The 25,148-nt window shown below is 40.8% G+C and overlaps 1 protein-coding gene across 26 annotated transcripts in view; it reads right to left on the bottom strand.

Annotated features, from left to right (window-relative positions):
* The window catches only part of EPB41L2 (erythrocyte membrane protein band 4.1 like 2), a 236,759-nt gene that overhangs the window by 31,523 nt on the left and 180,088 nt on the right, over positions 1-25,148 (bottom strand). For 25 of the 26 annotated variants that reach the window (XM_029082766.2, XM_029082749.2, XM_029082863.2 and 22 more), the window contains 6 exons: positions 24,203-24,421; positions 22,997-23,084; positions 19,422-19,574; positions 17,776-17,873; positions 11,127-11,299; positions 3,372-3,547 (listed from right to left, as the gene is read on the bottom strand). In XM_029082766.2, coding sequence (XP_028938599.1) covers positions 3,372-3,547; positions 11,127-11,299; positions 17,776-17,873; positions 19,422-19,574; positions 22,997-23,084; positions 24,203-24,421 — 907 coding nt within the window. Of the gene's footprint in view, positions 1-772; positions 1,656-3,371; positions 3,548-11,126; positions 11,300-17,775; positions 17,874-19,421; positions 19,575-22,996; positions 23,085-24,202; positions 24,422-25,148 lie in introns of those variants that run through there. The other variant, XM_029082926.2, reaches the window with a different exon arrangement.

Here is a 25,148-nt window from a genome sequence, read left to right as displayed (position 1 = left end):
ACAGTCACAGGGTTATCTCTAAAGGGAACAGAGGTTCTACTCATCTTGTTTATAAATCAACTAAAAATCTAAAGACTTAATTTTTCACTCACTGAGTTAATGAAAAAGTTATTCTATGAGCATCACTTTCCATGAATGTATTATGAAAAACACATGATTAATGTGAAAGCAAACACAGTACAAGAGCAAATGATTTCAGAGATGCACAGAATCAATCCAGCATGATCAATGTCAGAAGTATTTTATGGAAGGCAAACCAATCAGGTACAATGTACCTTTAAAGCAAGAAAGGAGCATTTTAATTAGCAAAATACATTAGAAATAATGCTAGGCTATTTTACTAATACACTTAAGATGCATTTCTACTCACATGACATCCTAAATCCTCTCTAAGGGCAAAAAGTTACTTTTTGCAGAGTACTCATGGGCTATTTTCACAGAGTTAAAGTTCACTGTGGGTAGGGAATGTTTCTACCACCTTTGTTGTACTCTCCAAAGCACTAAGTCTGGTGCTCTGCACACAGTAAGAGCTCAATAAATATGACTAACTGATTACAGAGTTGTGCAGGCACTGAATTTATCTAATACAGTTAATTCAGATAATCGTTCACCCCCCCCCCCATGCCCCACCCTTTGGCTGAATTCATTTCTCTAAATTTACCAGATTCATTTTCCAAACCACCACTCTGCTTTGACCACGCAAACACAGCCCCAAGCTATCTGTGGGATAGATGGAGTGGGAGTTGGCGGGGGGGGGGGGGGGGAGAGGGGAGGAAAGAAGAGAGGCAGAATTGGGAAAAAGAAAGTCTTTCGCCTACTCACTTCTCATGCACTAAAAGACATGCATCCATCCAAAGGGCAGAGTGGACTTGTTGGAGGGGGAATTCTGGGCAAATTTACAAGCACGTTGATACTCAACACCAGAGAGTTCAGAGGGGTCATTACATTTTTATCCATGGCACCATCTGAAGCCTCTGAGGAAGTGCCACCGACTAGGCAACAACATTACACACCTCCTCTTCCTCAGCTTTGTCACTCAGGTCTAGGTCAAAAGAGGATCTAAAGGAAGTTGCATTAGGCTCCAAGTAGCAAAGAGACAGAGCGAGAGGAAGGGAAACAGTAAGCGAAAAAGGAACAGACTGGGAAGCAGACAGAAGCAGGATAAAGATAAGGAAGAAAGAAGGGATAAAAGAGGGAGAGGTGATCGGGACGTAATGCTGAAGGTCAGCGGGGAGGAAGGAGATACAGACTTTGGGGAGGCTGGGAAAAGTGATGTAGCCATCTTCATCCAGGAAGGAAGGAAAGTTAATGGGAAAGCACTTGCAGAAGCGGAATGGGAAGAAACCAAATTCGGTTTCTGCCCGGTCATTAACTTTACAGGTTTCCTCCTGGATTGGAGAAGGGTAACTGGGTTTAGCTGCGGTTGCCACAGGATCTGCACAAGAACTAAGAGGAGATACTTCCTCATCACTGAGGCCTGAGGCTTCACTGCTACAACTGAGCTCCAAGCTGTGTAGTGTGGCTTGGTCAACCTCCCCTAGAGGGTCTTCCTCTGAAATATCTGAGAGTGCGTCCACCTCGAGTATAGGCAATAGGCTTACAGAACGAGATGAGACACAGGGGGTGGTTGGGGGAGGGAGGCAAATGGAAATGGACTGGAGTCAGAGTACATCCACAGGTGACAGCACCCCAGTGGAAAATGAGTGTTTGCAGGAAAAGCAAATGCAATGGAGGGCGGGGAGGAGGAAGGAAGAAAGAAATTGATTGTTAGTGAAAACTTTGACCTAAGAGAAACGATAGTTCAAATAAAACGATCAGAAGGCCTGAGGCAAGAGTTGGTAAAACATGGCTGACTCAATACTTACTGAATGGGGAGGGTGGCCCATGGACCTAAAATCCTTTCCCACCCCTGCCTGACATAGGAGGAAGCTCCTGTGGTGGAAGGGAGCTGCAGTAGTTCAATAAAGCAAGATCTGAATGGATGATTTCAGTGTTTCTATTCTTCAGATAGTGTCATGCTTTGGTTTAAAGGCCACACAACTCAGCAGTCTGTAGATCCTATGCTGGAGTTTTCAGCAATGAAAATGTACTAGTGACTCATTTAGAATGGAAAGAATTGGGGAATTATAACATTAGGATTTCAACTTTGTTCTTAGGTATGCTGTGGTCTGAACTTTTAAATTTTTTTTAAAGTACTGAACTTTTCCTCCTGAAAGTAGAGGAATCATTTTCTATGGTACGACTAGACATGGTGCTCCCTAAGATTATACTGCAAAATTTCTGGATGTGACGCTGCTATGAATCACACTGCAAAATTCCTGGGCATGCTGAAGTGGTAGTCAGTTTGCAGAGTGAGTTTTCCATACTTCTTCAACTAAGTAAGAAGACTCAGCCACTTTTGGAATAGGGTGTCAGCAGATCAGCATCACCAATGATTTGGGACTAATAGATTTGATCGCTGACTGAATGTTCAGAAACACTGTCAACCACCCTGAGTCCTTTCTACCCGTTTGGTCAACCCTTAAGTTCGAATAAGAGTGAGTTCATTTTGACTCTTGAGGATTTCTCCAGAAACCGCCACACATTGCTACCAGTCACTTAGGGTCAACGGCCACCTTGTTCTAGGGGACTGGCGGGACTGTGACCCAGAATTGAACGGACCGACCAAGAGACTACCAATGTGTCAGAGCTAAGGCTGCAGAGACCAGCTATCTCACCCCTTTCTCTCTGTGATGTCGAAGACATGCTGCAGCACCAAACAATGCCCAAAGAATCTGGCACATTACCAAGAGACTGCAAATTGCTTGGACCCTGGATTTCAAATTGACAGGAATTCATTTTAAAGCATCCAGTTAATTCAACAGAGCAGTTTAATTTAAAACTTAAAATGCCCTCATATGTTGCAAAGTACACTGGTTCCACCACTCTAGTTTTGAGATGGGACCACCACAATAAGGGCATTAATATGCTCTCCCAGTGCTTACTACAGTGCTCTGTGCAGAGTAAGAACTTCATAAGTACTATAACTACTATTACTCTGAAAATGTTACAGGACTCTAGTGTCATAGTACTTTCACAATGCACTCACTTAATTGAGACCTCAATTTGGAAGAGTGTGTTAGCCAAGCTGAAAAGAAACGGATGGCTTTTTTAAGGCCACAAGATATTATCATTAACAGTAAATAGCAGAAAAGGATATGGTCATGAACCAAAATTGACACCAAAGTTTATGGCATTTTAACCCTTGGAAATTAGATATGCAAGTATAGCTTCTGTGAAAAAGATTGAAAAATACAGCTTAACAGCAGAAATGGAAGGAGTTTCTATTCCAGATGAAGAATAAGTAGATTAGACTATGGCATATGTCATACCTTTCCTTCAGTGGGGAGCTGTAAATGTGGCATTTTTGTTGGGGTTCTGACCTCTCTTCTGGCTTCTCCATCTTGCAGTGTGACATGACTGGCAGCTCCAGGGCCATAAACAGAAATCTCACCAGTGGGGCCAGAGAAATCCCGTAGCAGGCTTTGATCCATGACACCAACAGGCGCTGTTAATACAGAATATGTCTGGTTACCCTGATTTGTTTCGGAAGGCTTGATGCAGGAGTGCAGCACAGATATCCAGTGATAAAAATAACCCCAGATAAATCCACTTACCTGTGCGTAATTCCTGGAACCAAGCCAAAAGAAAAGATGTTTTCACCCTACATCAAGTTACCTTCTCACAAGCTTCTAAGGATATGGGACTTTTCACAACCTTCTGAGAAGGGCAGAAATTGGGGACACAGGAATTCCGGTCCTGATTCTGGCACATGCTTTACTGCATGAATGTCACCTTTGGGCATCTTGTATTCACCGAACCCTCAGCCTCACAGTACTTACGTACATATCCTACAAATCATGTATCAAACTAATTATATTAATGCCTATCCTTCCCAACTAGACTGTAAGCTCATTGTGGACACTGAACGTGTCCACCAACTCTTTGTTATACTCTCCAGTACAGTGCTTTGCACACTGTAAGTTCCCCTTTTCCCTCTGCTCCCTCTCTGCTCCCCTTTCACCTCCCCTCAGCTAAACCCCCTTTCCCTCTGTTCCTCCCCCTCTCCCTTCCCCTCCCCTCCCCTCAGCACTGTGCTCATTTGTATATATTTTTATTACCCTATTTATTTTGTTAATGAGGTGTACATCCCCTTGACTCTATTTATCGTGATTAAGTTTTCTTGTTTTTGTCCGTCTGTCTCCCCCGATTAGACTGTAAGCCCCTCAATGGACAGGGATTGTCTCTATCTGTTGCCAAATTGTACATTCCAAGCGCTTAGTACAGGGCTCTGCACATAGTAAGCACTCAATAAATACTACTGAATGAATGAATGTAAGTGCCTAATAAATGTAACTGATTGACTCACCTCTCTGGATCTCAGTTTCCTCCTCTGAAAATAAAAAAGGGAAGAATAATGCCTGCCTGTCCTTTACTCAGTGGATACTTTAGGAGAAAATATATCACTGATGTGAAAATACTTCAGAAAAATAGAGGGGCAATACATATAGAAGCATATTATTTTCTTAGAAAGCCCTAGTCTATACCAGATAAAAGGGCCTGATCTCTTTTATTAGCATTCGTTGTGGGTAGTGAATGTGTCTGTTCGTTGTTGTATTGTACTCTCTCAAGCACTTAATAAAGTGCTTTGCACAGAGTAAGAGCTCAATAAATACGATTGAATGAATGAATAACACCCTAGCCAAGAGAAGAAAAAAAAATCCCCATAAGAACTGCCCTTAATGACCACATTTAATTTCTTGATTTATACAAAGCATTAAAGACATTTGTGTTTCAATACACTGTGCTAATTTTATGCCCAGCTATCACCAAGTGTCCAAGTACATTGGAAAGCTGATTTCTTTTCCTAATAAAAATGATCAGTAGGAGGAGCTCTAAGACCAACTTTGGGAATTAAGAGCCTCAAAAACAGAGTTTAAAAGTCCCTTGAGCCACAAGTGAGGCATGGAATTTGCATAACTTCACTCTAGTTGAGAAACATGCAAGAATTCTCTAAGCTAAACCACTAAGCCTTCCTGAAAGACAACTTTTTTTTTTTTAACTACCACAGCTAGTTTATCAATATCGAAAGCAGAGAAAAATTTTTGGTGACATTACTGAATGCAAAGTATTCTCCTGCTGGTGGAAATATAGCATTCACAAGATTAGCAAATCATAATGTGAATCCTTTCAACTCAGCAACGCAGAGGAGCTTGCAAAGCTTGACCAGCTAACCCAATGCCAAGGAATTAAAAAGTCCCCCAGTCTAAGACCTTGAGTCCAGAGAGGGCATTTTGGCCACTCAAGTTAGTCTACTGGATAAAAACCTTTAAATAATGGTATAATGATTACTCAGGTGTCCTAAATACCCTTGTTATAGTAAGTACTTTGGCTACAGCACAGGCCTGGGAGTCAGAAGGTCATTGATTCTAATCCTGGGTCTGACCTTGGGCAAGTCACTTCACTGGGCCTCAGTTACCTCACCTGTAAAATTGGGCTCAAGATTGTGAGCCTTATGTGTGACAGGGACTGTGTCCAACCTGACTACCTTGATTCTACCCCAGTGCTTAGAATAGTGCTTGGCACATAATAAGCAATTAACCAGTACCATAATTTTTATTATTAGTAGGCACAATAATTGCAGGCCACACATGAAAGCTCGCACAGTCATATTTATTGAGCATTTACTGTGTACGGAGCACTTTTCTAAGCACTTGGCAGAGTACAATATAACAGAGGTGGTAGACACTCCCTCCTTCTAGACTGTAAGCCCCTTGTTGGGTAGGGATTGTCTCTATTTGTTGCTGAATTGTAAATGCATAGTACAGTGGTCTGCACACAGTAAGCACTCAATGAATACAATTGAATGAATGAATGACACAATCCCTGCCCACATCAAGCATACAATCTAGAGGGAGAAGCAGACTAATAAATTGCAGATATGTACCAAAATACTGTGGAGCTGAGAGAAGGATGAATAAAGGGTGCAAATCCAAGTTCAAGAGGAATGCACAAGGGAGTGGGAGAAGAGGAAACAAAGGCTTAGTTGGGAAAGGCCTCTTGGAGGAGATGTGTTTTTAATAAGGCTTTGAAGGTAGAGACAGTGATTGTCTGTTGGATATGAAGGATGATATTCCAGGCCAGAGGCAGGACAGATTAGTGGTGGAGAAGTACCTGACTAGGTTGGCATTAGAGGCGTGAAGTGGTTGAAAGCCATTTTTTACAAATGTACTGCTTAGAGATCTTCTGGCCTAAGTAAGTTCAAAACCATCTTTGTTGGTAGATCAAGCTTCTGACCAGCGTTGAGGGGCAAATTCACCTGCCACCAGTCTTGGTTTGACACTGCTATGACTTCAAAGTTCAGATCACTTTCCCCAAGATGCACAAGGAAACTTTGGGCCTCCTTACAGCTCTCTGCACCTTAGGATTCCTAGGCCCATGACACAAGTCTCTGGGCCACTCTCCCAGACCGGCAGAGCCACAATTTCTAATACCAGCTCGAAGACATTCTCTGCCTGATCTGCAGATTTCAAGGCTTCTAAATCATTTCCCAGCTTTCCTTTAGTGAGGAATGGCTCAAAAATGCATGAAGAATTCCGTACCATTATTAGGGTGTCCTTGGCCCCATTATATTCTTTTTTTTCCCCTAGTCCTTAATTTGCAAAAGCAAAAACAACAAATAGCTTTTCTACCCCAGGACATCCTGTTCTTTAATCCAGTTCAGCGGATGCTCACCCTGGCTTCAAACAAGTTCTCTTGCCGTTCCTCTCGGTTGCCTCCCAATTAAGGTTTCTCCCAGCTCTCCTTTGCCAGCAGACGGAGAGTCGGGACTCATGGACTCTAATCTGATCAGGAGGAAATTTTACAGCTAGTTTAATGCTGTCATAGCTTAGTTTCCTTATCTGTGAAATGGGGATATTCAGTTCATCACAGAGATCCAGGAATAATAATAATTATTATTATTATTACTATGGCATTTGTTGAGCACTTACTATGTACCAGGCATTGAGAAAAGAACCTCAATACAAATAGTACTTGTAGGATGACTATCCCTCCGGTGCTATATAAATACAAAAGAGGAGTCTTCTGTATTACTGCTTTACTTCTGCCTAAGTGCAGGATTATGCTTTTTTTTCTATGAGTTCTTCGACAGCCTGTTATCTGTGGTTCTGGTTCGATAGTTTCAGGTCTCCCTCCACTTCACTACTCTTATCAGCTTTTGTGCAATCCTCCGTAAAAACAGCTTTTTCAATTTGTTCTGAGCCTCACTTTACTGCTAATTCCCTCTGCCTCCTCCTGGATTCTTCAAGATGTTCTGCCTCATGAAAAACAATGCTACCTATTCTAATTATTACCTAGTAAAATACTTAGTCCAATTCAGGTTACTGGAAGTTCTGGGAAGATTTCTTGTTGTAAAAAGAATTAATAAAGTGAAAGATGCTGGCTGACTCTGACCAGGCTAAATAAATCTGCAGAACGAATGGGAAAGGCGAAGCATGAGAAATAGTGCAGTCTAGTAGATAGAGAAAAGGCTTGGGAGTCAGAGAACCTGAGTTCTAATCCAAACTCTGCCACCTGACTGCTGGGTGACCTTGGGCAAGTTATTTAACTTCTCTGTTACCTCATTTGTAAAATGGTGATTAAGACTGTGAACCCCACATGAGTCTTGGATTCCATCTAACCTGTCTTGAATACACTCCAGCACTTAGTAAAGTGCCTGGCACAAAGTAAAAGCTTAACAAATACCAATGAAAAAAACAAACTACATGCTACCACAGTAGCTAGAATGCAGAAGCAGAGCTAGTAGTCTGCCTGACTTAATGGGAAGCATATGGTCGTAGGGGTCAGGGGACCTGGATTCTAACTCTGGCTCTGTCACTTACATGTATGACCATGGGCAAGTCACTTCATCAGTACTTCCGTTTCCTTACCTGTAAAATGGGGACTCAATACCTGTTCTCTGCCCCTAGACTGTCCTGATTATCTTTTATCTACTCCAGTACTAAACATACGGCTTGGCACATACTAAGTGCTTTAAATTGTTAATGGGCTGAAAAAGCTTGGTTTAGTAAATGGCAGAGGACTGAATCTGCTTCGCAGAAGTAAAGCCAACCCCTCCCTAAAATGGCTTCCAAGATGTTTTGCCATGAGTTGACATGCAGAGCCTTCTGTTTTCCACAATCATTCTTTTGATTCTGTGCCCATCTGATGACCTACAATGTCCAAAGTTTGATGGGAAAAGAGGGTCACTGAACCACACTTGGTGTTTTGATTCCTAAATCAATTGTTTTCAGACACAGCTCTGTTGTGCCCTTTTGACCTCAGCATCCGAACAAGATGGGTGGGCTTATTAAGATGGGTGGGCTTATTTCTGGGCCATTTGCATTATGACATGCTTCAGAGGAAAAGTAAAAGGCGTGTCTAATAATACTTTATATTTTAATATAGCTCCATTCCTTGAGCAATGGTCTATCATAGTTTAAAAATCAACCTTGCAAATAGCTGATGGAGGACAGGGCAGGGTATGGTTTATGCCAGGACAGTAGCAAAGGACACCTATTTCATTTGTCTTATCTGTGGGCCAGGTGAAGGAAAACTCCAATGGTAAAGTGTTTCTGTGACCTCGTTCACAAAGTCCAAGATGGTTTCACCTTCTTTCAGTGTTAATGACTCAACAGCAAAGGATGGCTAGACCGTTTCAGAAAATAACCTGAATGTCCTAAATCACTGCATTTGGGAATGCAGACATTTATTAGAACTGCATCTTCCAAGATCTTTTCACATTTTTATTCTTCATAAATCCATATGTCAGACTTAACACCCACTGATTTTTTAAAAAAGGTATTTGTTAAGCACTTACTATGTGCCAGACCCTGTACTAAGCGCTGGGGTAGATACAAGCTAATTAGGTTTCAGACACAGACCCTGTCCCACGTGAGGCTCACAGTTTTAATCCCCATTTAAGGTACAGGAACTGAGGCACAGAGAAGTTAAGTGACTTGCCCAAGGTTACACAGCAGACAAGTGGCAGGGCCATGATTAAACCCAGGTCCTTCTGACTCCTAGGCCCATGCTTTTTCTACCATGACCACGCCATGCTGTTTCTCTGATTTCTGGGCTGACTGATCAGGACAGAAAATGGTAAGAAGGTGAAACAGCTACCTAATATCCAGTTCCATGCCACTACCCAACTGGTGAGTCCCAGAAGCTTACTTGTGCATCCTTTGCCTTAGTTACCATTTTTGGACTGTCCTGGAAAGTAGCACTGCCTACTGGATAGGCCATAGGCCTGGAAATCAGAGGATCTGAGTTCTTACCTTGACTCCACCACTGGCCTGCTGTATGGCCTTGGGCAACTTACTCCTCTCAGTTTCCTCATCTGTACAATGGGAACTAAATATCTGCTGTCAGTCCTACTTAAGACTGTGGACCCCATGCGGGATGGAGACTGTGTCCAACCAGATTAACTTGTTTCTATTCATTCAATCGTATTTACTGAGCACTTACTGTGTGCAGAGCACTGTACTAAGTGCTTGGGATGTACAATTCAGCAACAAATAGAGACAATCCCTGACCACAACGGGCTTACAGCCTAGAAGGGGGGAGAGAGACATCTGTAAGCCCGTCAAACGGCAGGGACTGTCTATATCTGTTGCCGACATGTTCATTCCAAGCGTTTAGTACAGTGCTCTGCACATAGTAAGCGCTCAATAAATACTACTGAATGAACATCAAAACAAGTAAACAGGCATCAGTAGCATCATTATAAATACAATTATAGATATATACACATCATTAATAAAAATAAATAGAATTACAAATATGTACATATATACACAAGTGCTGTGGGGAGGGGAGGGGGGTAGAGCAAAGGGAGCTAGTTGAATTGTACAATCCGAGGTAGCCGAATTGTATATTCCAAGTGCTTAGTACAGTGCTCTGCACATAATAAGTGCTCAATAAATACTATTGAATGAATTGAATGAATGAGTCGGGGTGATGGGGAAGGGTGGGGAGCAGAGGAAAAGGGGGGTTTAGTCTGGGAAAGCCTCTTGAAGGAGGTAAACTTTCCAGTGCTTAGTACAGAGCTTGGCACATAATAAGCACTTAAAAACCACAATTATTAGTCTTGTGAAATAGCAAGGGTAATTGCTTTCTGCCGCTTTAAAGTAATTTTGTCCCTCAGCACTACAGGGTTTTAAGCTTGTATTATTTTCTGAACGATCCCAACTTTGTAATGCTTAGTTCTAGAATATGTTATAGTTTCCAGAAGAGAGGGATCTGCTGCCAATACAATTAGAAAATCCCACACTATTTGAAAAGTTGAGAGTTCCTACTGTTACAGCAGGGAGACTAGTAATTTAAAATAAATGGGGAATATTATGTTATTCTCATATACATAGAAATTAGAAACATTTGAAGTATTTCTTATTTCATTTGGTAGCAAGTCTCTTCGGCAAATCACACCTTTAAACAGAAAGGAAAATTCAATTCTTTGCAACACTTTTTAAATGGAAAATTAACTTTCATTTGACCAACAAAAAAAATCCAACATTCTTAAAGTCATAACTGCACAGACAATGCCCTAAAGATACAGATGACTGCAAAGAGTTTCCAGTTGAGGTTTCCCATTTATGTGGAAAAGGCCACTCAAGTGAAAATCCTTGCTTTTTTTAGTACAACTTTGTAACTGGAAATATTTCTTCAAATGCATCCATTTTGCCACGTATTGTAATGCCCAGCAGACTAATTGGAAACTCAGCTCCAATTATTAATGAGCTAATGATACCTTAAATTTTACCATGCCTTCTTCTAAAGCACTTTCACATAAATCATCTCATTTTATTCTAACAAAATACCCGAGGTAAACAAATTTGAGTTTTTAAGACAAAAAAAATAAGCACTACTAAAAATATTTTCTACTTTGCTTCTGGTTTTACACTGTGACACGTCAAAAGATTTAATTACAATTTGGAAAATAAAACACATAAGAAATCATGAAACCTCAACTGGGTTGACAGTCTACACGTTAGCGAAATTGAGATAAAATAGCATTTTTATGGAAATTATGTCCTAGAATCCCCTACCTCCATCCAGACTCCTAGAGATCCGTTTACTGGAAGTGCGTTCAAAATACGGGGCTGGCCGGTCTATGAGGGTGCTGGCCTGCCGGGTTTGCGCTTGTGTGCGGCCACTGTAGCGAAACTTGGATCCCAAAGTCAGGAACTTGGCCTTTGGTGGCTGCTCAGGAGACACAAGTCTGTGAGGGGAGATTAAAAAAAAAAGTAATTTTTTTTGTTAGTTGCTGCCTCAAATGGCTGCAGTGGAATAGGAAGAGAAGAGGAGACCAATGCCATGGGGTTCTTTAGTTTTTTTATTTCCCAAGATCTTGCCTCAGGATAATAATGTTGGTATTTGTTAAGCGCTATGTGCCGAGCACTGTTCTAAGGTCTGGGGTAAATACAGGGGAATCAGGTTGTCCCACGTGTGGCTCACAGTCTTCATCCCCATTTTACAAATGAGGTCACTGAGGCACTGAGAAGGGAAGTGACTTGCCCACAGTCACACAGCTGACAAGCGGCAGAGCCGGGATTCAAACCCATGACCTCTGACTCCCAAGCCCGGGCTCTTTCCACTGAGCCACGCTGCTCCTCAAGATAAATGATGAGTCCTCAGCTTCGAAACATTCTCCTTCAATTCTTGAAGGAAATGGCCATTCTTTGTAAACCAGTAAGAGGCTGTGCAAATAAGGACAACATTATACCTACAAACTCTCTTTGGAAGGCTGGGGGCAGGGGGAGGGAGAAGGGGCACTGGGGGACAGGGACTGAGGAGATGCCTAAGGAACACATCACTCCTGTCTGCACAGTCTTATCTACCACTGCTGTCACTGGCTGAGATTGGAATAATGGCAGTAGAGATAAGAGCTGAGGAATCATTTCCTAAAATCAACAACTGTGCTAACAGGCACACTGACCATATCAACATGGTCATGTGCTGTGCTCCATAGAATTATATTGGTTGTAAAAGGCATTATACCTCCTACCTAAAACAAACCTTTTTACCCTTAGTAAGGAGATGTTGGGTTACTTTAAGAGCTGCCCTAATAATATAGATTGTAATGGATCCCCATATACATCCATCCATAAACACACAAACACACACACACACACTCTGTCCCACTCCCTGCCCCACCTACTCATTTAAATCCTTGTTCCTGAGAAGTACCAAATAGTAACCTTTTAATAGAGATTATTCCCAATGTCTCAATCTCTCAGGAACAAATCATCCAGCTCATGAGTTTATTTCACTTGCAGATTTATAGGCTAACCTAGTTTGATAATTCATGTCTTATTTATCTTCAGTGGCATTCGTGTTTGCGTCTCCCTTCATATTCTACTATTTTAATATTTCTTGAGGGGCGGGACCACATCTTCTTGTTTTTCTGGAGCTTCTCAGAAAACATTTCAATACCGGATCTCCTTCCTACTTAGATTGTGAGCACCCCATGGGACAGGGGCTGTGTCCGACTCTTTTTTCTTAATGGTATTAAGCACTTACTATATGTCAGACACTATACTAAGCGCTGGATTAGGTAAAGCTAATCAGATGGGACACAGTCCATGTCCTATATGGGGTTCACTGTCTTAAACCCATTTTACAGATAAGGTAACTGAAGCTTAGAGAAGTGAAGTGCCATGTCCAAGGTCACACAGCAGACAAGCGGAAGAGCTGGGATTAGAACTCAGGTCCTTTGACTCCCAGGCCTGTGCTCTTTCCACTAGGGCACAGTACTTCCCAACTTGTAATTACCTTGAATCTACTCTAGTGCTTAGAACAGTGCTTGACACTTAGTAAGCACTTTAATCAATAACAATAATAAAACCCTGGCACTGAACTGTGCTCAAAGAATAGGATGGGCAACCATCCATTTTTTTTCCCCATGGATCATCCAAGGTCCTTTCTAAAGTGACTAGATGCTCAACATGAAGAAAAGGCATTTGTTTCAAAAGAGTACCTCAAAAAAGTAAAACATGTTAAAGGAAATTTCTTTATAAAGACAAAAGAGCTAGAAACAGGAACAAGTGACGCTTCATTGCATGAAGTTTCCAAAATGATTTAATGACTAAAGGATATATATTTTTGAGAGAATAATTTCTTCCTTCCTCTTCTTTCAAGAAGTTAAATATACATCAGAGTATCATGTTTTTAAAAAAGTTAAAAATCAAGCCAAACTTGCAGTAACTTTCTAGTTTGGATCTTTGAAAAAAATGCCTAGGGCCCTTGTCATCTGCAAAAAGATAAAGCAATGTACAAATCTATCCAAAAATACACTCCCTAAATTTGAGAGTAATGGTGGATAGAGACCTTAGTATATAGCAATTTTTGCAATTATCAAATGCGACATGATTTTACTCCATTCTAAGGTCAGATTAAGAAAATATAGGTAGGAGTAGCAAGGCATTGGACATTAATTTGAAAGGGTGCTTTTATATGTTGCTACCTTGATTACAATCAGCATGGCAGATTGGATAGAGCACAGGCCTGGGAGTCAGAAGGTCATGTGTTCTAATCCTGGCTCTGCCACTTGTCTGCTGTGTGACCTTGGGCAAGTAACTTCACTTGTCTGTGCCTCAATTACCTCATCTGTAAAATGGGGATTGAGACTAAATTCCAAATGGGACAGGGATTATGTCCAACTTGATTTGCTTCTATCCACCCCAGGGCTTAGTACAGTGCCTAGCACATAGTAAGGGCTTAATACCATAATTATTATTTTCAAAATAGGGGCTAAGTTTGATTCTGATGGTCTCACCCTACCCACTAAAAATAAGTAAAAATGATAAATGAAGTAATTTTTAGAATATTTGTTAAGTGCTTACTATGTGCCAGAGACTGTACTAAGTGCTAAGGTAGATACAAGACATAACTGAGTCACAGAAAAGTTAAGTGACTTGCCCAAGGCCACACAGCAGGAAAGTGGCAGACTCAGGATTAGAATCCAGGTCCTCTGACTTTCAGACTTGTGCTCTTTCCATTAGACCACACTGCCTTTACTTCTTTAATATACCTCAGTGGCACTTTTTTAAATTTATAAGAAATGCAGGTGTGTTGAAACTAGAAGACCTAGGCCGGGCCGGATGCAGAGGAACCCTTAGATGGGTGAAGGAGTGTAGCATCTTGTCCCCACTCCCATCCTGCACCATGAGCTTGGATCCCATCAGGAGAGTGTTCTGGAGAACCAAAGTATAATGACCTGTCTCCCTGGGAATTATCAGGTAGTTTGGGGGAATTTCTTGGGGCTCCAAGAGTCTGATGAATCTGAAGGATCACCAGGCTCCACAGCAACAAAGCAAAGAGAAATTCCTGAAATTGGAAAGGTCTCAAAAAGGAGACAGAAAACACATCTAGAAGTGTAGGATTAGGAGATAGAACTGAAACCAAGGCAGCAAAAATGTGACCGCCACCACAAGATTGGGCCTAGAATAATTATGTTGACATTGATAGGTAAATTTTCCTCCAGTAATTTGAAGGCAATCTTGGTGATTATTCGTGAGTGCATTTTGCAAACAGCATTTTTACAGAGACAAACAAAACACAAATATCTACTATGGGCTGAATGTTATTTCTGTGGCTTATCTCTGCTATCCTTGGAGAATATAAGTAGGCCAGTTCCCTCTCCCTCATTTATAGTATTTCAAGTTGAAATAAACATCTCTTTGAAGACTTCCTGACTAGCAGGAGTATACATAGATTTCCAGAAATACACGCATATCTGTCTCCATTCAAAGTCAAAGTAATATCCCAGCTACATCAAAGGGAATTGAATACCAGCTCTTCCAAGATTAATCTTGTCAAGAAATGCTTCTCTTGAACAAAGCAAAAAGCAACTGAACAGAAGAGAGATATACCTGAACTTCATGTGAATATAAATAAATTTGACACTATCACCCTATAAAATTTAAGTAGGATAATGATCCAAAGGAACTCAGGCAAAGAGATAGATCATTTTCAGACCATGAACATTTTCTTCCCCTTGACTACCACTTCATTTATTCTTAAGCTTGCTGCAGAATAGTAAGGAAGAAAATACCTCAACAGCATTGATTAAAGACACAGTCAGTTATACAAGATGTGTTCTCACTATGCAATAATAATAATGATACTTGTGAGGCACTTACTTTGTGCCAAGCACTGTTCTAATCACTGGGGTAAATACAAGTTAATCAGGTAGGACACAGTCCCTGTCCTATCTGTGGCTCATAGCAGCATGACTCAGTGGAAAAAGCATGAGCTTTGGAGTCAGAGATCATGGGTTCGAATTCCCCCTCTGCCACTTGTCAGCTGTGTGACTTTGGGCAAGTCACTTCACTTCTCTGTGCCTCTGTTACCTCATCTGTAAAATGGGGATTAAGACCGTGAGCCCCACGTGGGACAACCTGATTCCCTTGTGTCTACCCCAGCACTTAGAACAGTGCTCTGCACATAGTAAACGCTTAACAAATACCAATATCATCATCATCAAGCCCCATTTAACAGATCAGATAACTGAGACCCAGAGAAGTTTAACTGAGACCCAGAGAAGTGAAATGACTTGCCCAAGGTCAGACAGCAGACATGTGGCAGAGCGGGGATCAGAATCCAGATCCTTCTGACTCCCAGGCCCAGGCTCTATCCATTTAGCCCACTGCTTCTATGTGCTCTGCATAAGCACAATGACAGAATTTGGTAACATTCTGACAATTCTCATCTGTTTGGATTTATTATTTTTATTTATGGTATTTGTTAAGCCCTCATTATGTGTCAAACACTGTTCTAACCACTGACTGGTTGGAGTAGGTACAAGTCCCTGTCCCACATGAGGTTCACAGTCTAAGTAGAAGGGAGAACAGGTATCTCCATTTTACAGTTGAGGAAACTGAGAGATGTTAAATGAACTTGCCCAAGGTCACACAGCAAGCAACTGGTAGAGCCAGGAATGGAACCCAGATCCTTCTTAATCAAAGGCCTCTACTGTCTCCACTAGATCATGCTGCTTCGGGATACAGGGCGACGTGGTATTGGAAGTACTGTGTACAAACATGATGTCTGACACAAAGTTACTTTTACTTAATGCAGGCACCTTCCTGGGTGCAATTCCCTTGCCACAGACAAACTGACTAATATCTTCATAAGATTTCTGAGGAATCGACATGGAGCAGAATGACATATTCATTTTCATCCCTATTGTAACTAGAAAACCTACTACATCCCAGATATAGGAATAAAGTCCTTGGGCAAGTGATATAAAACTTCAAAACAAAATTCTACTTTTACATATTTTACAACACAAGGTTTGTGAGGGCTTCACTTAGCATATGTACTAGCTATTGTTTTTATTTTTTAAAAAGATCTTTCAAAATCACGGGGAGCTCTGAATTTGCACAGCTGATTAATAAAAATCAAAATCACGGGGAGCTCTGAATTTGCACCGCTGATTAATAAAAATAATTAAAAGCTTTGTTAGTGTACCAAGGTCTACTGATGGAGAGGGTTGGGTAATTTCACTTTTCACAGTGGGTCAGCCAAGGTGATGGATAAATCTCACATTCTCTCAGTTTGGGATATTTCAGTCAAATCAGAGTTAAAGGAAAACATCTGTCCAAGAACTATTAATGGATGTGGATACATTTTAAGGTTTGTCTGTATCAATGTGAACAATATAAATCAGACAGATCTAATAGTTTCCAGTCTCAAAGAACAGCCTCTTATACCAAGTCCCAATATGAGTGAAAATAGCATTTCTAAGCACTTTGGAAAAAAATAAGATTGACATTTTCAGCAACATTTTACTCAATAGATACAAAGTTGTTGGAAGCTCACCAATTCTGAGAAAATCTGAAAGTGAACTATTACCTCAAATGCCTAGAGTAGTATCTTGGTGCTTTGCCAAATATAGATTGGAGGGATAGGTGTTTGGCTGTGTGTGGGAAATCACCACATTGTAGGAAGAGTCACAGAAATAGCTGAAATGCTTTACCAAATCAGTGCCAACCTCGTCAAGGAAATAAAATCGTTGTCATTACCACCTAGGAAACACAGAATGCCCAAGCCATTCCTTCTGGTACGGGGAGTTAGCATGGCCTAGTGTTAGGAGCAAGGGCCCAAGAATCAGCAGACCTGAGTTCTAGTCCTTGCTCCGACAACCTCACCGCTACAAGTTCCTTAACTTCGCTGGGTCTCAGTTACCTCATGTGTAAAATAGCGATATCTTCATTCATTCAATAGTATTTATTGAGCGCTTACTACATGCAGAGCACTGTACTAAGCGCTTGGGATGAACAAGTCGGAAACAGATAGAGACAGTCCCTGCCGTTTGACGGGCTTACAGTCTAATTTTCTCTCCCTGTGTCATACTGTGAGCCCCCTGAGGGCCAGGGACTATTCCTGTCTGATTATCTTGTATCTACCCCATTGTTTAGCACACAGCTGGGCATATAGTAAATGCCTTTTTTATAAGTGGTATCTGTTAACTGCTTACTATGTGCCAGGCAATGTACTAAGCATTGAGATAGAAAAAGATTAGCAGGTTGAACACAGTCCTTGTCCCAAATGGGGCTCACAGTCTTAATCCCCGTTTTACAGATGAGGAAACTGAGGGTCAGAGAAGTGAAGTGACTTGCCCAAGGCCTATACCTATCCCAAAGCTCCTCATGAGAAAAAATAATCCTCTCCCACCCTGTCCCTTCTAATTACCTGTAGAAGGTATGATGCTCCACACACACTTTCCACAACCTTTTAGCAGCTCGATGGTTTGGCAGTTTGAACCCAATGGTGCTCTCAAACTGTTCCAGCTGGAATGAAGCCACAAAATAAATTAAATTCCTTAAAAGACAATTGCTCGCTCTAATGGTACATTGCTTTAGATGCTTCTATAGGTAGCAATTCTCATGCTCTTGAAAGTAGAATATCAGCTTCTACATAGCCGATATAATTATCCAGATGAATATCTAATTCACAATCACAATAGGAATATTGTTTCCACTTGGCATAGCCTAAAAATATCCTCTTCTATAAGCCAATAATGCTTTGATAATCTCTGTAAATTGAAGAGGAAGTTTTCCGTTCAAGTGAACACTGATATTGGGTCTTATAGTTTACTTTAGGAACAAAAGCATTTGAGAGGAGAGATTCATTCAATAGTATTTATTGAGCGCTTACTATGTGCAGAGCACTGTACTAAGCACTTGGAATGAACAAGTTGGCAACAGATAGAGACAGTCCCTGCCGTTTGACGGGCTTACAGTCTAATCGAGAGATTAAGTGATGTATCCTTTGTTCATAACCTCATACTTACTTAAATAACAGCCCACAGTTTTATCACATGAGCAAGACAAGCAGAATTGAGTTATTCAAAAAATGAATCATACATTAGTAATATTAGCAGTAAGATCCTAGGTCGGATCAAATCTAAGAAGGGCAATGGTATTGAAACAAAATGCTTCAATATTTCCATACAGGTAATGACTTCAGAGGATAAGTAGTGCCATGCCTGAATCAAACAAGTAGTCCATCCAACCCGATACTCTGCTTCTGAGTATCCTTACATCCATTCACCAATCAATTTTGTCTGAAGGTCACCTTTGTGCTAAACAGAAAACCGATCATCTCTGCTTGTTTCTCTAATCATCCATGGATTTGTTTACATTTCTCTACGACTGTTGACATCTATAGCCTGTACAACTCTTATAATCAAGTTTGATATGTTTATTCCCCCACTCCGAAGAAGTGCTTCCTTTCAATTGTCCTGAATGTATTTCCATTAAGTTACTATTTGTACCCCTCATTCAGGTAGGGTAGGATTTGGATAACAACAATTTAGTGTGTAACCTGTGCATACCTTTCATGTTTTTAATACCTTCAATCCTGTATCCTTATATAAAAGCTAACCCACTTCCCGTTCACTTAAGCTGCCCTCCTCTGAATTTAATTCAATACAATCATTGGAACTGCTAAGGGAAATACGTTGCTAAACACAAAATATCCCCTTCCAAATGTGGAAGAATTAAGCTCACTACTAAAAAGAATTACTACATAAATAATTCCATGCATTAAAATTAAAACTGCATGCTTATAACAGCATCTTCAAAAATATATACCAGGAGGGAGCTAAGAACAGAGGTCTGTTAGCTAACAGAGACACTCATGCTCATTTTTGTCTGGCTAAAGAACACTTAGTAAATTTCTGTTGTACAATAACCTGTAACTGAGGCTGTTTAGCTGTCTTGGTAGGTTAACAAACATTACGGCAGAACATCTGCTCATGTACTTCCTCTCTGCTCCCCAGTATTTGATTCCTAAATTAAAGCTTTCATGAAAACAGAATCAATAATATCACTTACCTCTGCTGGTCTGACTTTAATGTAGAAGTTACTGCGTTTATAAGAGATTTTTAAGATTTTAGGCCAGGCAAAACGATTGATTCTGAGTCTATCTTTATAAATAAGCAATCCATTAGCACATACACCCAGCTTAATGTCCACAGCTTCTGAATCCTGCCAAACACAAAGGCAAAAGAACATGGTTCAATCAATGAGCTTCATTAATTTCATATAAACTGTTTTGTTTTTTGTTTTTTTTTTTTTTAAAAAAAAAGACCAGTTCCATCAGCTCCTGAAAGGTGCAGAAAAAGTGGCTTTTTTGGTAAAGAGAGCAACTAATCTTGGCATCCATCAAGGATACTGGAGAGTATCGTAAAGCACCAATGAAAGAGGATAGGCATGTAAAAATACATCTCAAGGGAGAACGATCATGCATGAGGGTTTGGCTGGCATAACTGAATTCCACTTTTCTTCAGCAGAGGGTGAAGCCAGAAAAAGCACACTGGTCTTCACTCGTAATACCAGGACACCATGTTTACCACAGATTAATCATTTTGTCCTAAAGATGTGGTCAGCGCTCAGGATATTTTCTTGCCTAAACCCATCAGCAACGTAAACCTAGAGACATGATTTCCTCGAGCATAATGAGATCCTGGCATCCATTCAAGCAGGGCATCGACAATAAGGAGTGCTGACATCTAGGTGTCATTACAAGAGTCATTTGATTGTTACATTTCAGAGGACTGCAAACTCTTCTTGAACTCGCTAATGGTGTTCTCCCTCTCCAGAGTTTTGCTATCACAGGTAATTTTGAATAACTAAATGCTTGAAAGATTTATAACACTCAAGTATAAAAGACAAGTAGTTTATCAGCAGATAACAGATGAGTGAAATTACTCATGGCCCATTTCCCTGGAGAGCCAGACCAGGCAAGCAACCAAAGGGAAAAAGATATTGACTCTGTCCTTGCGGAGTTGCTAAACTAAAATTGAGACACACAGCCTGTTAGTGGTCCCTGGTATTGAAGCAGCTTGGACTGGTGCGAGCCATGATCCCAGTCGTACTTACTGAGCGCTGGGTGCAGAGCTCTGTATTAAGCACTTGGGAGAGTACAATATAACAGATTTGGGACACCAGTTTTCTGCCCACAGCGAGGTTGCAATTTAGAGGAGGAGCTTCCCCCCTCAAGCTTCCCCCCTCCAAAGGTGGGGCCTGCTACCATACATAGTTGGGGTTACTCCCTTATTGTATAGTACTCCCTTCCATATTATTACATATGATTTCAAAAAATATCGCCACAGTTTACTCCCCTTGGCTCCTCCTGGCTGAAACATATTTCCACCATTAAATATGGTGGAAGGGGAATGCAGCAATCTAATATGACTTGGTGCAGATTAGGGCCAGGCTGGTACGGTCAGAGCTCCAGGACAGACTGTACGTCACCTTATTTCTCATCTCAGTGCTCTACATAGATTGGGCAACCTAATATGAACCAATGCAAACATTAATAGGAGAGAATTCTAGGAAGAAACTGTTTGGTGCTCCCTTCTCAGGAATAAAAAATGCTTTTAGTGATTGAAGTAGCATGGCCTAGTGGAAAGAGCAAGGGCCTGGGAGTCAGAGGTCCTGGGTTCTAATCCCAGATCTTCCACTTGCCTGCTTTGTGACCTTGGGCAAGTCACTTAATTTCTCTGTGCCTCAGTTACCTCATCTGCAGAATGGGGATTAAGACTGTGAGCCCCATGTGGGACAGGGAATATGTCCAACCGAGTTTGCTTCTATTGCCCCCAGCACTTAGTACAGTGCCTGGTACATAGTAAGCACTTAAATACTACAATTATTATCATCATCATCATCCTATTCTTTTCCTCATCAAAGTTCACACTGTACTGAGGTGTAGGGGTGGCAAGGACCTATAGAATTTAAAGATGCAATGAAAGCTGCCTGGTGTTTGCACCCTAATTAGTTAGATATGAAACTGGGAGTGGTGCCCAGATTCTCTGACTTCCTATCCAGAGCAACATCTGCTGGAGCCAGTGTCCTGGGCTGGGTTTTGACCCTGAGCCCACCAGAAAATTTTCTAATCTTCAGTTGAATATCAGAGTTCTCTCAGGGGAAAGTACACTGAAAATTATACCTCAAATTTGTATTTTCACAAATGATTTTCATATTCTTGACCTCATTTTACCTTCTCGACCACCCCTCCCAACCCCACAAAGGGGTAAGGGAGATGGGTATTATTACCCCATTTTACCAATGATGAAACGAAGGATGAGAAATGGTGACTTCCTGAGGTTACACAGTAGGCTGTAATTATAACTGTGGTAAGCATTTACTACATGCCTGGCACTGTATTAAGTGCTGGGTTAGATAGCAATCAATAGTATTCAGTGCTTACTGCGTGCAGAGCACTGTACTAAGTGCTGCAAGAATACAATACAACAGAGTAAGTAGACACGTCCCCTGCCCAAAACAAACTTTCAGCCTAGAGGTGGCTCTGGCCATGGATGGTTTAGATGTTCAATCTGCCCAGAGGCAGGGTGATGGATCACATGTCCTAGATACAGCATAATGAGGTCCCACATGGGGCTCACAGAGTACAGGATTTATCCCCATTGTGGAGATGGAGAAGCTGAGACACAGAGATGCTAAGTGACTTGCCCAGGTTCACAAAGCAGGAAAGTGGCAGAGTTGGGATTGGATCCCAAGTCCTTCTGACTCCTAGACCTGTGTTCTTCCTACTGGCTGGCCTCCTACCTTCCAGGCCTGTGCTCACTGTACCTGCTTGGTTGTTCCTTCTTAGGAATTCAGAGTGCCTTTGTCATCCCATATTAAAGGGGACAGATGGGAGAAAGAGACAGCAGTGAGATTTTGGAAGACTTACTACAGGTTGGGGGCAGAGAGCAGGGAGAGTCTTCCCACACCCTGTAATGTGACGGCAAGCAGATGAGATCATTGATGAGTTCTTATAAGGAACCTGTTAGTAATTCTAAATCACTTCTATTTTGTCTTTCTCCAATCCCTTCTCCCAGATTAAACCCTTAGATTTTGAGTCCCCTCAAGGAACAGAGACTGTGTCTAATTCCCTAGTGCAGTGCTCTGCAAGTACTAGTGTTACACACACAGTAAGCACTTAATACTATTACTACTATTATTGCTAATAAACTGCTCACAGGTTTCTGGTTAGTTACACTGAAATTGCATAGCTCTAAAGGTTTGATTATTGGCAGGCAAAATAATTTGGTCCTTTTTCTATCAAGGTTAAAATAATTACATTGATATATATTGAAATCAGTCATTTTTGGATACTCCAACTCACACAGTGTTGAAGGGATTGTCAGATAATAATAATAATGATGTGCACATTAGTCTTATTAGCTACAGTCATATGCACACACAGATAAAAATTTCATGTGAATAGCTTCATCCTTCAACTTGAAGAACTTCTGTTTATACAATCCATCTTACTACATATGATTTCTTCTGTTTATTGTTGCATTGCACTCTCTCAGGTGCTTAGTACAGTGCTCTGCACAAGGTAAGCGCTCAATAGATATGACTGAAGGAGTTAATTTCTGAAAAGATTATCACAGTACCTTAGCATGATGTAGATCTACTCCATACATGGAGAGTCTCTTTGCATTTTCCAAGAACTGAGTATCAGCTTGTGCAGGAGTCAAACCCCTAAGTATCAGAAAAAACAACAACAGTTTTCTGGCGTATGTTCATAAAGGTGTTAAAAACAAAAAACCTCCTTTGTGTTCCACAGGAAAGTGTTATTTGAGAAAATCAGGCTGAATCTCCCCCCTCTGACTTCCTGTAATCTTGTTTGTTGAGCTTTATATCATTTTCTAGATGTAATCATTTTTAAAAAGAAGTTTTTTTCTGCCTTAATGTGCATGACTCCACTAGACTTATAGTACTGGAGGCTGGGTTTATAATGTAAAGAAAAAATATAGAGTTTTATTAGGCTAGAAGAAATGAGCTGCCAAGTCTCCTAATTGTCTTCTCCATTAGGGTGGATAATCTTACAGTTGATCGTAAAATTCCCCCAGACTGCATTTTTGAAACTATAACCAATTAGAAATAGGAAATAGCCATAGCTTATTTAAAAACCTATTTTCTGTTTGAGTGCTCTTAAATAATTCATGATACATCTCAAGGGAAATCCAGTCAGGATTTTCTAAAAAGGTAAGAAAAAGTGGAACATTTTACATTTAATGTTGGTAATTTGGGTATGTTAATCAATTTGCTCATTCTTTATCATTTATTGTTTGCATTTTATGCTAATTTTCTGTGAATCTATGCCTCCTCCCTTAAATGGACCCCTTTTGGATCAGGTACTGTGAATCCACTCTTTATTTTGAATGTATCTCAGCACCTAGCACAATGCCTGGCCAAAGTAAGAGATCAATAAACAATAATAAAAACCGTAGAAAACTTAGTACCTGTAAAAAAACAAAAACAAAAAACCTTGGATTAAAACCAGATTACATCATGTACTGCAATTCCATATCTTTAACACAACAAACATTTTCTATGGGAAATTTCCAACCATCATAAAAGACCATGTTAAAATCATGCAGGACTTGAGATGTGCTAAAATGGATCATGTCCAGTTCATTGCAAGACAGATATAAAAAGAAGTTGAGTAAAAGGACACATGCAATTCAGTCAGTCATGAGAGGAAATGCATTATCATCACACATTCTTGGCCATAATGTTATAATCAACAGTCTTTCTGAAGTGAAGGTTGGAACTAAAGTAAGACTACTCCCTCAATGTGGAATTGAGTAGAAGACCTGTGTGTTTTGTGCAGTTCCACTACTTTTTCTTCCATCTCCTTTGTCTGGCCAGGAGCAAACTGGAATTCACTGATGTAATCACTGCTGTGCTCCTCTGGGTCATAGTCCCCCAGCTCGGCCTGCAGAGTGTATGAGCCGAGGAGGGCGTGAGTCACGAAAGAACACGGCAGGCGCCCAGAAGCAATATCCTGACGAAGCTGAAGACACAGAAAGTATCTGTAGTGGGGAGGAAACAAAAAGAAAACAATTACCTCCAATGACCAACTCTTCAGTTATTACTGGGTGGCAACAAGCCCTTCTAAAAGTTACTCTTTTCTACACAAGTCAAATGCCCTTTAGGCTATTTCACAGCAGCAACTCTACTTTCTAAAGCTTTTCTGAACCAACAACCAGTCTTTGGCTCATCCACAACTGCAGGGGGAAATTAAGTAGTTAAAAAACAGAATGGAAAATGAGATGAGTGAGATGCTAATACTAAATAGCAGTATAGTGCCCAAAATACATTCAAGCCCTCCGATTCCATTTTTCTCATCTGTAAAATGGGAGAAAGAGTTGAACTCTCCTTAAGGAATGGATGCCTTACAGAATGGATCTGAGAGCTGATGACCCCTCCTCCTCCTGGGCCTCACACAGTGCTTCATCATAAGCACTTGTGAATCATTACAACACTCAACAGGATCCACTACTTTTAAGAATGAGGGATTTCTACCAAATACTCACTAGAGATTTCGATGTCCCCCTCCTAGAATTTATCACGACAGCTTCTGGCTTGACCAACCTTCTATTTGATGACATAGTAAATATATCAATGAAAGTCTCCCCACTGCTCAGATGATAGTTTTCCAGAAATGCATTTGTTTCCCCTGAAATAGGGCTTTGTTTAAAATCAGAATGAGGAAAATTGTTACAAATACTAGATTCAAGTCAATTGAATGGAGAGGCA

Source organism: Ornithorhynchus anatinus, chromosome 2, assembly GCF_004115215.2.
Source record: "Ornithorhynchus anatinus isolate Pmale09 chromosome 2, mOrnAna1.pri.v4, whole genome shotgun sequence".
Lineage (NCBI taxonomy): Eukaryota > Metazoa > Chordata > Mammalia > Monotremata > Ornithorhynchidae > Ornithorhynchus > Ornithorhynchus anatinus.
The sequence above is the reverse complement of the archived record's forward strand: the minus strand, read 5'-3'. Positions and strand labels throughout refer to the sequence as shown.